The sequence below is a fragment of the Lissotriton helveticus genome, chromosome 11 (assembly GCF_964261635.1).
Source record: "Lissotriton helveticus chromosome 11, aLisHel1.1, whole genome shotgun sequence".
Classification (NCBI taxonomy): domain Eukaryota; kingdom Metazoa; phylum Chordata; class Amphibia; order Caudata; family Salamandridae; genus Lissotriton; species Lissotriton helveticus.
Window position 1 is genome coordinate 124,230,493 of NC_136072.1, and position 12,282 is coordinate 124,242,774.

The following is a 12,282-nucleotide window of genomic DNA, read 5'->3' on the forward strand; positions in this document are numbered from 1 at the left end:
CAAAGATATGTACTGCTGGCTACTCTGATTCAGGCATGTGAATCTATGAAAGACACCCCTAATACTGGAGAAGAACAATAGTTACTTACCTGTAATCTGTGGTTCTCCAGTATTGGTGTCTTTCATAGATTCACATGCAACCCGCCCACCTCCCCTCAGAGGCTTTCTAGGCTATTATGGTTTACCTTCACTCCTTGCGAGAAAATCTGAGAGCCTGAGCCTCTGGGGAGAACATTCTGGTGGGTGCTGGCGCCTGATTGGCTGTAGTTTGGACTATACAAAATGACTATGAGAGTCATAGATGTGGAAGTTTTTGCCTACTGTACCATTGGCTGTTTTACTTCCTGGTTCATTTCTATTGGTATTACTATATATTTATAGCATTTTATTGCTTTTTTATGTACCGTGGGACTCCCACTCCGACGACGGGGAATGATTCAGGCATGTGAATCTATGAAAGACACCAATACTGGAGAACCACAGATTACAGGTAAGTAACTATTGTTCTTCTACTGAGGGTACCGATCAGACAGACACCTCCCTGCAACAATTCGAGGATTTTGCCAAAGGTCTTACCCCCTTTTGGGGACCTATTTTCAATAGCCGTAGTATAAGACGTTTGTCAAGAATAGTGGAAAACGTGGTTCAGACCACAACTGGGATCCTGACCAACATTACTGTTGAGCTTCAGGCGACAAGGCTTGTTTCGCTTCAGAACCGGATGGTTCTTGACGTAATCCTCGCAGATAGGGGCGGAGCCTGCCGCGTGATCGGCAGCTCTTGCTGTGTGTTCATTCCTGATTTGGCCCCTACCATTCATCTTGCAATACAGAAACTACATCGATTAGCCAGCGAAGCACATGTGGACAACGGTACCTGGTCTCTTAGTAGTTGGTTTTGGGGTCTTTTGGCTACTTGGGGTTGGAAGATATTTATGATCCTAGCTGGAGCCTTTGGAATAATATTTACTTGCCGCCTATGTCTCCATTGCGGCCCGGCATGTTGTTCTTTCTGTGCGGCTAGAATAACGTCTGCCTTGAATGTCTCACGACAAGCAAAAGTCGACAAACAAATGATTCAGAAGGAGGTGTCAGATCTGATGCAGATTGATGAAGGAGTGTTTGTAGAATGAACTTAGTTATATCGGCTATAGTAGGCCAAAAGGGCCGTCTGATGGGATATAAATACAATAAATACATGTTGTTGGCCTAGTATATATAATATATCCTTACAACCTTACGTTAGCATTGTATTATTCACATTGTATTATTCTGGTTAGGAACGATTCACTCCCTGCTTGCTCAAGCCTATTGGTGTGACCGGAGCCATGTTCTTTCGTTTCTCTGTGACTAGTACTGTTTCCCTGAAATCACGTGATTAGGCTTTCTGCACGAAACCATGATGGCAGACTTAGCTGTCTGCTCCACTCGTTAGTTTGTAGCTCAGGGAAACTCAAGGTCACACCTGCCCTTTTAGTGGGATGCGCACATTCTAGTAGAGCTCGTTCTTGTCCTCCTCGAGCTTCAGATAGAAAGGGAGGCACCTTACTGACCTGCCCCCGGAATAGCTTAGGCCAAGCTACTAGCAATCAATTGTGCCTTATATGGGTCTTCCTGTTGGCTCTTTGAGAAACTGTATTTTTCCTTCTAAGGTGACATCGTGCCATGTGTGAAACGTATATATGCTTGTATTACTTGTGTGAAGCCAGTCTCCTCTGCGCACCTCTGAGGGTCGTGCAGACTGAGGCTCCCCTGTCAGGGTTTGTATTATGGAATAAACGATTGAACCTTCTCCATTGCCGACTGACTTATTACTTATGAATAAGATATATGGGCTATTGGTGAGTATAGTCCATTAGCACAATATTTTGGTTCCTTCACACCGACACAGATGTTTTTCGACACGCGCTGGAAGACCTAGACAGTCACTACCAGCCAGTGGTCGGCACAGCCATCGACCGTTATAACTTCTTTCAAAGGAAACAGAAAGACACTGGGTCCGTAGAAGACTACGTAGCTGCGCTGAAACGGTTGGCAATTACTTGCAAGTTTGGGCACCTCCACAACGAACTCGTACACGACCAGATAATAATGCACAACGTCAACAACAACATACAGGAAAAGTTGTGGGTCAGTGGAGATGCACCACTCAACGAGATCATCTCCATGGTTAAGAAGGTAGTTTTTTCCAAGAGGTGCGCAGTAGCGACGAAAAAGGACAGTGCCGACAGAGCCACAGTGTGCAAAGTGACAGAGGCGACACCAAGAACAGTTGTTACAGATACAGCAGCCTGACGCATGCGGCTAATGACAGACGCTGCCCTGCCTTCCGAGTTAAATGCACCTTTTGTGGAGTTATGGGCCACTTTGCCAAAGTGTGTCGGCGCAAGCCTAGCCACGCCACCATCAAATGTGTTTTACAGGAATCCGACACGGACTGGGTAGAGGGAGAGGCCGAGGATGATTGCGTTTTATGTATCAATGATCATATTCTAGGGATTGATTGCTCCAGCACCAAGAAACCCTCATGTGTACTGTCAATAGGAGGAATAGAAGTCTCCATGGTAGCCAACTTTGGGTCCCCATACACCATCATTCAGCGCCGTATATGGGAAAGGGACTTTGTCTGCACCGTAGGCACCCACCTCTTCCCCACAGACGTACATCCTGTCCCCTTCACCGTAGAGAGAATCCCCATGGAAGGCATCCGCCATCTCCAATTTGAGTTCAAGGGACGGACATCAGAGGGCAAACTGTATGTAGCCCGAACAGGTCCCTCAGAGTTGGGGTGGGCGGACCAAGGAGCACTAGGGAACCAACTTAACCCGGGAGGTACCACCCAAGTACTAATGACTGACAACCCGCACACAAAGGAAGACACTACGTGGAAGGAAGATTTTCCCACTGCTCCATTGGCAAACTAACAACATTCATGCACAAAATCTGTCTCAAAGAGGGAGCTGTTCCAGTAAGCCACAAAGTAAGGAGTATCTTCTTCAACTGCAGGGAGGCGGTACAAGCCGAATTACAACACTTGGAAGACAGCGGGGTGATTGAACCAATTGAGAGTGCGGAGTGGTTGGCGCCCTTGGTCGTCGTGGGCAAGCCCATCGGCAAAGTGCGCCTGTGCATCAACCTTAGAGAACTCAACAAAAATATCATAGTGGATAAATTCCCCTTACGGAAAATAAACAAGATGTTGGCCAAAACCAAGGGGATCAAATGTTTCTCAACAATCGACCTTACAGCGGCATGCCACCAAATCACACTACACCCCTCCAGCAGAAAACTTACATCGTTCATCACACCGTTTGGCTACTACTGGTTCCAACGCATGTCCACTGATGCCCCGCTCTGCCCTACTAAGTGATGGCAAAGTATGGTCCCACGACAGAATGGCCAAGTGCAACAAAGTGATAGGATGGGACAAACGAGAGATGGCATCGAGCACCAGAAACACCGCATGGGAGTTTGACGATGAGGAGTATGAACGAGAGACAAACATACACAGGAACGGAGCCACAAGAGACAATAGAGATGGAAGCGGAGATGCACAGGAGCAGAGGGGTCAGGAAGACACAAGATTACTCAGACCACAAGAAGACCATAATGGACAAGAACCTAACACCAGACCAATGACCACCACACCTCCCAACACAGATCAGTAGGGGAGCACAGGAGAAGTCAGAGCAAGCACGAGGGAGACACTTACGACTCAAGCACCCTCTACACGCACCCGCACTGGTAGAGCAGTAGTAGTGTTACCCAAGAGATACAAAGATTATGATATGTAACCTACAGTACTTCCAACCTGCCCCCCTTCCTCCCCTTGTTGTTAGATGTACTTATGTTGCACCCCTGTGCCCAGGACTTTAGTGAGCACCCGGGAACACATTATTTCTTGTTAAAGTATTGTAAAAGGAGGGAGATATGTGGTGTGTAGCGCTCTAGTGATTATGGCCACGTCATGGCTAGAGCATGCCGGGAACGACGGGAAGCCATGTAGCGCTGCCGGAGAGAAGAGCAGTGCGGTCGTCCGTGCTCTCCGAGAGTATTCCTTAAATAAAAGTTCAAACATGAATATACCCTGTGCCTCACCGCTTCATTGGGGGTACATTCACACCCTACAGTGGGCCACGCAGGCTTCACTGGGTTTAAGCTCTATCACAAATACGTAGAGAATAACTCAACAAAACTGCTTAATACTCTGTTATAAACCATCAAAACGGAACCGAGCAGTAAAAGTCAATTTTAGGTCAAATAACTATTTCTATTTATATTCCGAAGTGAGCCTGTTCACTCTGCCTCATAAGCTGTGTAATTACCTTCTAAATGGAGGCGTGCATAGGACTCTTGTGGGCGCCCTCAGCAATATTGTAAGAGACAGATTAACAGCACAAGGAAAGTCCTGGGCCCAAAATAAAAGATTCGATCTGTCAAGCAGTCCCATCGTTTTTCGCTTTAATCTGCTGATGCCTAGGGTTACATACAGAACCCGCTTTGAAAAAAACAAAAAATGTTCATGTCTTGCCCCTTTACTGGCGCAAATGGGCACGGCCATGTTTACACTGTGTTTTGCCTCTAAAAGAACTTTCTCATTCAGCTAAATTCTTCGTGCAATGCATATATGCTGGATCATAATTTGTTCTGGAGATTTAGAATGGTCCCAAAGCAGATAGAAAGCAGGCTTTGTTGCCATTTTTAATATACAGCACTCCAATTGTTCATCGCTCAGTGTATCTCTCATGCGTCATGCAACATATGACTTGTATAGCTAATACTTAAAACTGAGTTGCCTCCAGCTGCCTGGGTTCAGGTCGCAAGTCTGGGTTTATGACGGTGCACAATTGAGAGCTATAAAGTTGATACTGAAGGCAGTATGAGTTTCTCACTATGTCTTTCAGTAAGACATAAAAGCTTGCAAACCACATGCACATCCACTTTCAGCTTCTCTACGGAGTCATAGTTGCATATGTGACATAGGAATCTACCATAACATGACTAAAAGACATTGCCATTAGCAAAACCAATAGTTCTCACTTTGCCTAGACCTATTCGCTATGCCACCTAACAGATCTGCCCCCTAGGTTCCCCTGATAATGTGCGGCTTGCCACAGACTTTGTTTATAACCATATCATACCACAAACTTCAACAGCACACCACATAATTAAACTCCACTTCATACCATTCCGCAACACAAAATACATTTCCCCATAATTACACTCCATAACACACAATCCATTCGACAAAATTCCATTAAACTCAATACCACATAATTACTATCCACATAATTCCACTACACAAATCCACTACACACCACACAATTACATAACTAACAATTCAATCCAACCCACACAATTCCACTACACACCACATACATTCAGTAAAAGACACTGCCATTTATAATGCCAATAGCTCTAACTTAAAAAAATGCGAGACCTATTGCATTTCCAATGCTTGTTGTTATTATTATTTCAAACATACAAGATGGTATCCCACTTGAAACAGCAGCCACTACTGATCTGAAAATTATAGTAGTTTATACATTTTCTTTTTTCATAAGTCTTGGATGGACTTTTTTGAAGAAATTATTTCTATAAAGGACCTTTTTGAGTATATTTTTAGTGAATTTATCGTGGAAGGCTGGCATGAATATCTACCTTCTTGCCTATTGCATCAATCACAATAGACCTACAGTATACAACAAATAATTGAGCGCAACGTTTTTGTATAGATACATTTTGGTGCCACCAAGACAAAGGTAGATCATTTTCCCAATTAATTTTACATATGAATTCATTGCTAGTTAGGTATTAATTTTGTGCATTTTTACCTCGTATCCAGTGATTGCTATTTGGTGCATAGAGTCGTTAACTGATTTAATTATATCCAGTACTGTTGCCAAAGCTTCCTCTAGTTCAGCAGTGCCTTCAGAATTTTTGCAGCATTTCAACATTTCCTGTTAAAGCAAGGCACATATTAACCTTAGACACAAACAACAATCAACAGTATATGCATTTGCCCTTTCAGATAATTATCAACACTGAACCTATTATAAATTCACATGCTTTTTTTGTCACTTGAATGAGAGTACATGAGGACATTTTAATAGTAATACATTTTTTTGTTGAGAAATAAGTGCACACGTCAATAGGGCTAATTTTTACAGCCATTAGCGCCAACAAAAGGCAAAACGGATATAAAATATATAAAAACAAATGCCAATTCTGAAGAGCCACTGTTACAAGTAAGGAACCTACTCCTTTAGGAGTCCAAAAAACATAAAAGCAAAGCCCCTAAAAAATGCCTTTACATATCTAGAAAAATAAATTTAAGAAACAATTTTCCACACGATCTTTCTAACATTTACTCACTGTAAGTGGTCCTGGAACATTTCTTTCAACCACTTCTAAAAATGTGTATAAGTCTTCAGACATCAACAGCTCTGTGTGCCCGTGAAGATGCAGAAGCGCTGTTGGGTTGGAAGATTCCCAGGACAAATCCTACCCCATTCAGATTTATCATTTTTCTGCACACTGCTAGGGGCAACTCTGAACACTAAAATGACACTCTTAGTAACACAATAAAGACTGCTAAGAGTAAATATGATGTTGCAATTACCTCTTTCACTGACCTTCCAAGAAGGTATCTTCAGTATAAAGCCGTTCTATAAGTCCTGGGACAATTAGTGGCTAGCGGGTCAATCCCTAATGTGTGACTTCCAATTCTACATGATAGGATCTTCACTGATCATCTTTCATGAACAATTGAATAATTGTGTGCTGCGTACATGGAACCTAGAGCACTTTCTCTGTCCCTCTCTCTCGCTCTAAATAATTTGCCAAGTCTGATCTAAACAGTTACACAAATCAGATGCCAGCACTCCAAAGTCTTGCTTCAAACGATAATTTATTTGTATTTAAGGTGTTGCCATAACACATTTCGGCCAAATACATGGCCTCGTTCACATGCAGGGGCCGCTATTTTAAGAAATGTATTTATAGGGATGTCATAATGAACATAAAGAAAATACTAATTTAGCTGACTTGCTATTGCATGATTTAAAATACCTATATTTCATTTTTTTCTTTTTTAATCATACTCCAATTGTCAATCTTTCATTATCACAATATTAATAAAAAGTAAGACAAAAATAAAAATTATGAAATGTCGTATGAGCCATTAAAAAATCATGCCTAGCGGGCTTATTCAATTGGCCACTTATTTATGATGGGGGGGTCCCCTTCGCAGCTGGTGTGAGACAAACATTACACGCAGTTTTCAGTCTTTCATCTTGATATATGAAAAATGTTAGTGAAAAAAATAAAATATACAATATTTAACATGAGCTCGAGTGGGAACATGGCGGCAGCCGGTTGAGCTGCGGCGGTGCTCTGCTCCTGGGTTCCCGTTCCCGTCCGTGAGCTGTTTTGTTGAACAAGGCTGGCTTTCTACTTGAATGCCTTATCTGAAATATAATCGCGCCGACTGTTAAAGCCTAACCGCATTGCAAAAGAAAGTGTTTTTCGGCACTTTCGGCTTTTCTTCCGATAGACCCCATGTGTTTGGAGGGGGCGTCTCCTTCAGTGTGTTCCTCGCCGGCGCTCCCTGCTGTTGTGGGCGTTGGCTCGGTACCGCGGCAGAAGGGCTGCGGTCAGAGACGGAGCTGGAGCCTATCTGTTTCTTCAACTGCACCACGGTCTGGCTTGCCGATTTGGTGTCTCGCCGCCCTGGAGCTGCGACGAGGCCGCAAGATCCGTTTTCTACTCCAGGGGAGACGGGGGGCCGCTGGAGGTCCCGCAGCCGAGTTGTGCTCAACAGCTGAGGTGTCAGAGGAGACACCGGAGGAGGGAGAATTGCCTGCTGATTCTGGGGATAAAGGTGGTGAGAGCTCAGTGCTGGTCGGGGGGGCTATCACTCGAGGTGAGTCCATTGCCATATTGTCGGCTGGGGGTTCAGCTGGTGTATTATTCAGGCCGGATGCAGGGGGGTTGCCCCATTTGAGAAAAGGCAAACAAATAGGGACAAAAAGTGATTTAAAAAAAGGGAAAAAGAACAATAAGGAGATACAAACCCCAAATATTACAAAAATCATACCCTCCCCGTCTAGTTGCTTCATTCCAACTCCTGCCTCAGGTTTAGAGGTGGTAAAACCTGTAGTCTCTGCTGGGGCTGGTAATGCAGATAGCGCAAAAAAGAAACTTGCCTCCTATTTAACAGGACAGGTTAAGGCTAAGCGTTCATATACGTGTAAAACTATTAAAGGTCCTAAAGAGTTGAGCTCTAAACGTAAATCTACTAGCCCCACCCGTGCAGATTCTAGGATAACCCCATCACTTAGGTCATATTTCAAGGCAATTCCTATAGTCCTATTTCTACCAGATAAACCTTCTTCTCCACCCTGCTCCATAGGGACTCTTTTAGAGGCTGAGGGCCCAGAAGTGGCAGTGAATATTGGGGAAACGCGCAATAATAACAACTCAATTGTTATGGCGACAGATATCCTAGAAGCTAACATGGTAGCTGATGTTGAAGAAGACTCAAATGGAGGTAGAGAGTTGGAGCAAGTAGACACTCTTACCCCCACTGAAGATCCTGAGATTTTGGTCCCTGCGTTAAATTCTTTGGGTCCCTCTGGTACTTCCGGTCATCCCCCACCCCTAGCCTTGGTTTTGGCCCCACCATTGGCCCCGCCACTTCTGTTGGCTCCTCCATTTTTGGTCGCAGGTCCCTCTGTTGTTCAAACACAAGGGTATAGCACGCAATATGGCACACATGGCAGTGCACTGACTCCTACTTGTAGCGATAGTGCTTTTTCAGTTAATTGTGATAATGCATCTATGACCGCTTCCCTCCAGACTTCCATACAGGGCATGTTCGCTACTATATCTGCTGATATAAAAAAGGGATTTGAGACCTCTGCTGCCAATCAGGCTGATATTAGATGTTTTTGTGAGTCTCTGGACAAGAAACTAAGTGATCTTACCTTAAGAACAGAATCAATAGAGGATAGGGTAACGGGTCTGTCTATACATTTAGGGCAAGCAAAAGTGGACATCAAAACACTTAGGAAAGAAGATCAAGCTATGGCAGAGAGGATGGAGACTCTCGAGAATAATGCCCGACGAAATAATCTTCGCATCTTAAATATTCCGGAGGACAAGGAAGGCTCCGAAATCAAACAATATGTCATCTCATTGCTGAAAGATGCGTTACGATTGGATCAGTCTGTTGAAGAATTAGCATTAGACATTCAACGTATCCATAGAGAGCCTTTCAAGAAGAACCCCCAAAGGACTAAACCACGAAAAATATTGGTCAATTTCCATACCTACTCGCTTAAGGAGACCATTCTCAATTTGGCCCTAAAGCAGAAATCTCTGAGTGGTAAGGGAATCAACTTTCAGATTCGATCTGACCTGTCAAGGGTTACACTTGACAAGCAGTGGGAGTTTGGGAGGAGGCTTGAGGCCTTTAGAAAGGAAAGCATGGGGCGGTCGCTCTATTAATTTTCCCAGCGACTCTGAGAGTAATGTATAAAAACATCATGCATAACATAAGGTCGGTTCAGGCTGCGGATGAGCTACTACTAACCATGGGCAAAGACAAAGGAGCATCAGGTTAAAAAGGGCCAGTTAGTTAGTTAGTATGGCTGGTGATTCCAGACTGTAAATTTTTTCTGCAATTTTTTTCAGTGATCTGATAGGGTCCTGAAGATGATGTTAGTTTGAAATTTGAAAAAAAAAATACATAAGCACATATAAAAAAAAAACATATATAAAAACACATAAAGAAAAAAAAAAGAAAGTAAGTGTGGTACATAAAATATCACTATCAGTATAGCTGTAAGGCATATAGTTTAGGTATAATGTCTTGGTTTTACATATTCACGGGAAGGGCGGGGACCCAGGTCGGGGTGTTATCTTCTGGTTCTCCAGATAGATAGAGCAAGGGTTCCCCAGGAGGGGTGGGGGGGGGGGGTTTGGGGCACAGGGGGGGAGTGTTAAGGGAAAAATTCAAAAAACTTCCTCATTTCCGCTCTATTTTTGTTTTGAGTTTGTGGGTGCTGTATGAAGATTATACAATTGTTTTTTTCTTACCTTTATGGTACGTAACAAATTAACCCTGTTGTCTCGTTATAGATACTATTATGTTGCTTTTGATGGTAAAAGGCTTCGTGTGGTTTTTTCGTTATAATGAGTAAACTATCTATCCTATCCTGGAATACTAACGGATTGCGTATCAGTCCCAGAAAAGATAACATTATGCAGTACCTTCGAGACGCTAATGCACAGATTATAGTACTCCAGGAAACTCATCTGGATGAACCCGAAATGGTCCTGTTGGCTAAAAAGAATAGGTGGATTGATCTATGTATAATGACGTCGCAATCTGCACATATTAGAGGTGTGGCAATAATTTATAAAAAATCAGTAAAAGTTAGGTTGGTTTCTAAACTGGTTGATCCCAGCGGAAGATGGGTAATTGCATCAGTGATCATAGCAGGGTCCCCAATCACCATTATAGGATATTATGGTCCAAATCAGGACGACCCGTCAGTTTTGAAGACCCTTTTTTCCCACCTGTATTCATTCCCTGAGCCGGTTATTCTTGCAGGAGATTTTAATATAGTCTTAGATCCCATATTGGATAAGTCCCCTTCTAACCGTGCCAGGCCTTTATCTAAAACCAGGTCTTTTCTGCAGGATACTATGAAGCAACTAGGGTACAATGACATCTGGAGATCTTTGCATGGACAACAATGAGGTGTTACTTTTCGTAACTATAGATACCACCACCGGTCAAGAATTGATTTTATTTTGATTAGTCAATCTTTGGTTAATTTGGTGACATCGGTCTCTCATCTCCCTTTTCATTTATCAGATCACGCGGCTATCTATTTAGAACTGGAGGGATTCCCTAAGAGTCGTAAGAGGAACTGGTCATTTGATCGTTCATTGCTCTCCGTGTTGGATGTTAACAATGCCCTCAATGTGGAGGTGCAGCATTACCTGGAGGATAATGTTGGAACAGCCTCTCCCGGTAGTGTACGGGATTCATTAAAGGCCTTTTTAAGGGGCCTAATAACAAATAAAGCTGCACATAAGAATAAAACCTATAGAGAAGCTGTGACTTCCTTAGAAATGGAAATGGCCAAATTGCAGACAGAAATAGCTATGCACCCGGAGGCCCCTATGACCAAAGTACAGGAATGGCAAAATAACGTAGCTACTCTAAAGGGGGAATTGGGCTCAGTTCTGAATGCTCGTGTTCAAGGGAGATGGGAGGCGAGCAAATTGGCTCATTTTGAGTATAGTGAGGGGGCTGGAAAGTTGCTAGCCTGGAAAACAAAGACGGAGCAGGTCAGGAATAACATCTATTCAATTATTTCCAATGGTGTAACATACTCTACGGATGAAGAAATCAGGGAGATTCTCCGGGAATTTTTTAGTGAAATATACCGTGAGGATAAAAATATCGAAATTGAACAAGTTGCGGATTGGTTGACGGGAGTCTCTCTTCCCGCACTCTCATTAGAACAACGTGCTGTTTTGGATGATCCAATTTCCCAGGAAGAAGTTAGATTAGCAATTATTAATAGTAAAAAGGGAAGGGCATCTGGCCCCGACGGCTTGCCATCAGAAATTTATAAGGCTCTGAATTCAACAATTCTCCCTTTCCTGACCGAGCTGTTTAATAATATCCTCCAAGATGGAATGCTCCCTCCCATTTCTTGGAATAATGCTTCAATAACATTAATATTAAAACCAGGAAAACCGGCAAATTGTAGTGGGTCATATAGACCAATTTCTATTCTGAACTCTGATTATAAGATCTTTGCGTCAGTATTAGCAAATAGGTTGGGGGCAGTTGCTCCAGGTATCCTGCACTCGGATCAAAAGGGGTTCGTAAAGGGACGCAAGCTCTATGAATTGACCTATGATCTCATAGGAGCAATTGATATGGCTTCTGTAAAATCTCTTCCACTGGCTGTTCTCACCCTAGACGCCACCAAGGCCAACTGGATATACCTATCGGAAGTCTTGGGAAAATTTAACATCGGCGAAAAATTTAGACGTGCAGTGAGACTTTTGTATCAAAATCCATCTGCCTCTTTGTTAGTCAATGGGGAATTAACTAACCCATTTAACATCACGAGGGGCACCCGTCAGGGCTGCCCTCTTTCTCCCCTCCTATTTGATGTATATATTGAGCCATTTGCTCAGCGGTTACGGGACGACTGCAACATCAAGCCATTTACTTTTGAGGGATGGGAGAAGA

General features: G+C 43.3%; 2 protein-coding genes across 6 annotated transcripts in view; one reads left to right on the top strand and one right to left on the bottom strand.

Annotated features, from left to right (window-relative positions):
• Nucleotides 1-12,282, bottom strand: part of MCF2L2 (MCF.2 cell line derived transforming sequence-like 2) — a 2,082,183-nt gene that overhangs the window by 296,472 nt on the left and 1,773,429 nt on the right. For all 4 annotated transcript variants that reach the window (XM_078665987.1, XM_078665986.1, XM_078665989.1 and 1 more), the window contains exon 21: nt 5,834-5,959. In XM_078665987.1, coding sequence (XP_078522113.1) covers nt 5,834-5,959 — 126 coding nt within the window. The remainder of the gene's footprint in view (nt 1-5,833; nt 5,960-12,282) is intronic.
• Nucleotides 1-12,282, top strand: part of B3GNT5 (UDP-GlcNAc:betaGal beta-1,3-N-acetylglucosaminyltransferase 5) — an 818,869-nt gene that overhangs the window by 90,370 nt on the left and 716,217 nt on the right. The gene's annotated exons all lie outside the window — the stretch shown is intronic.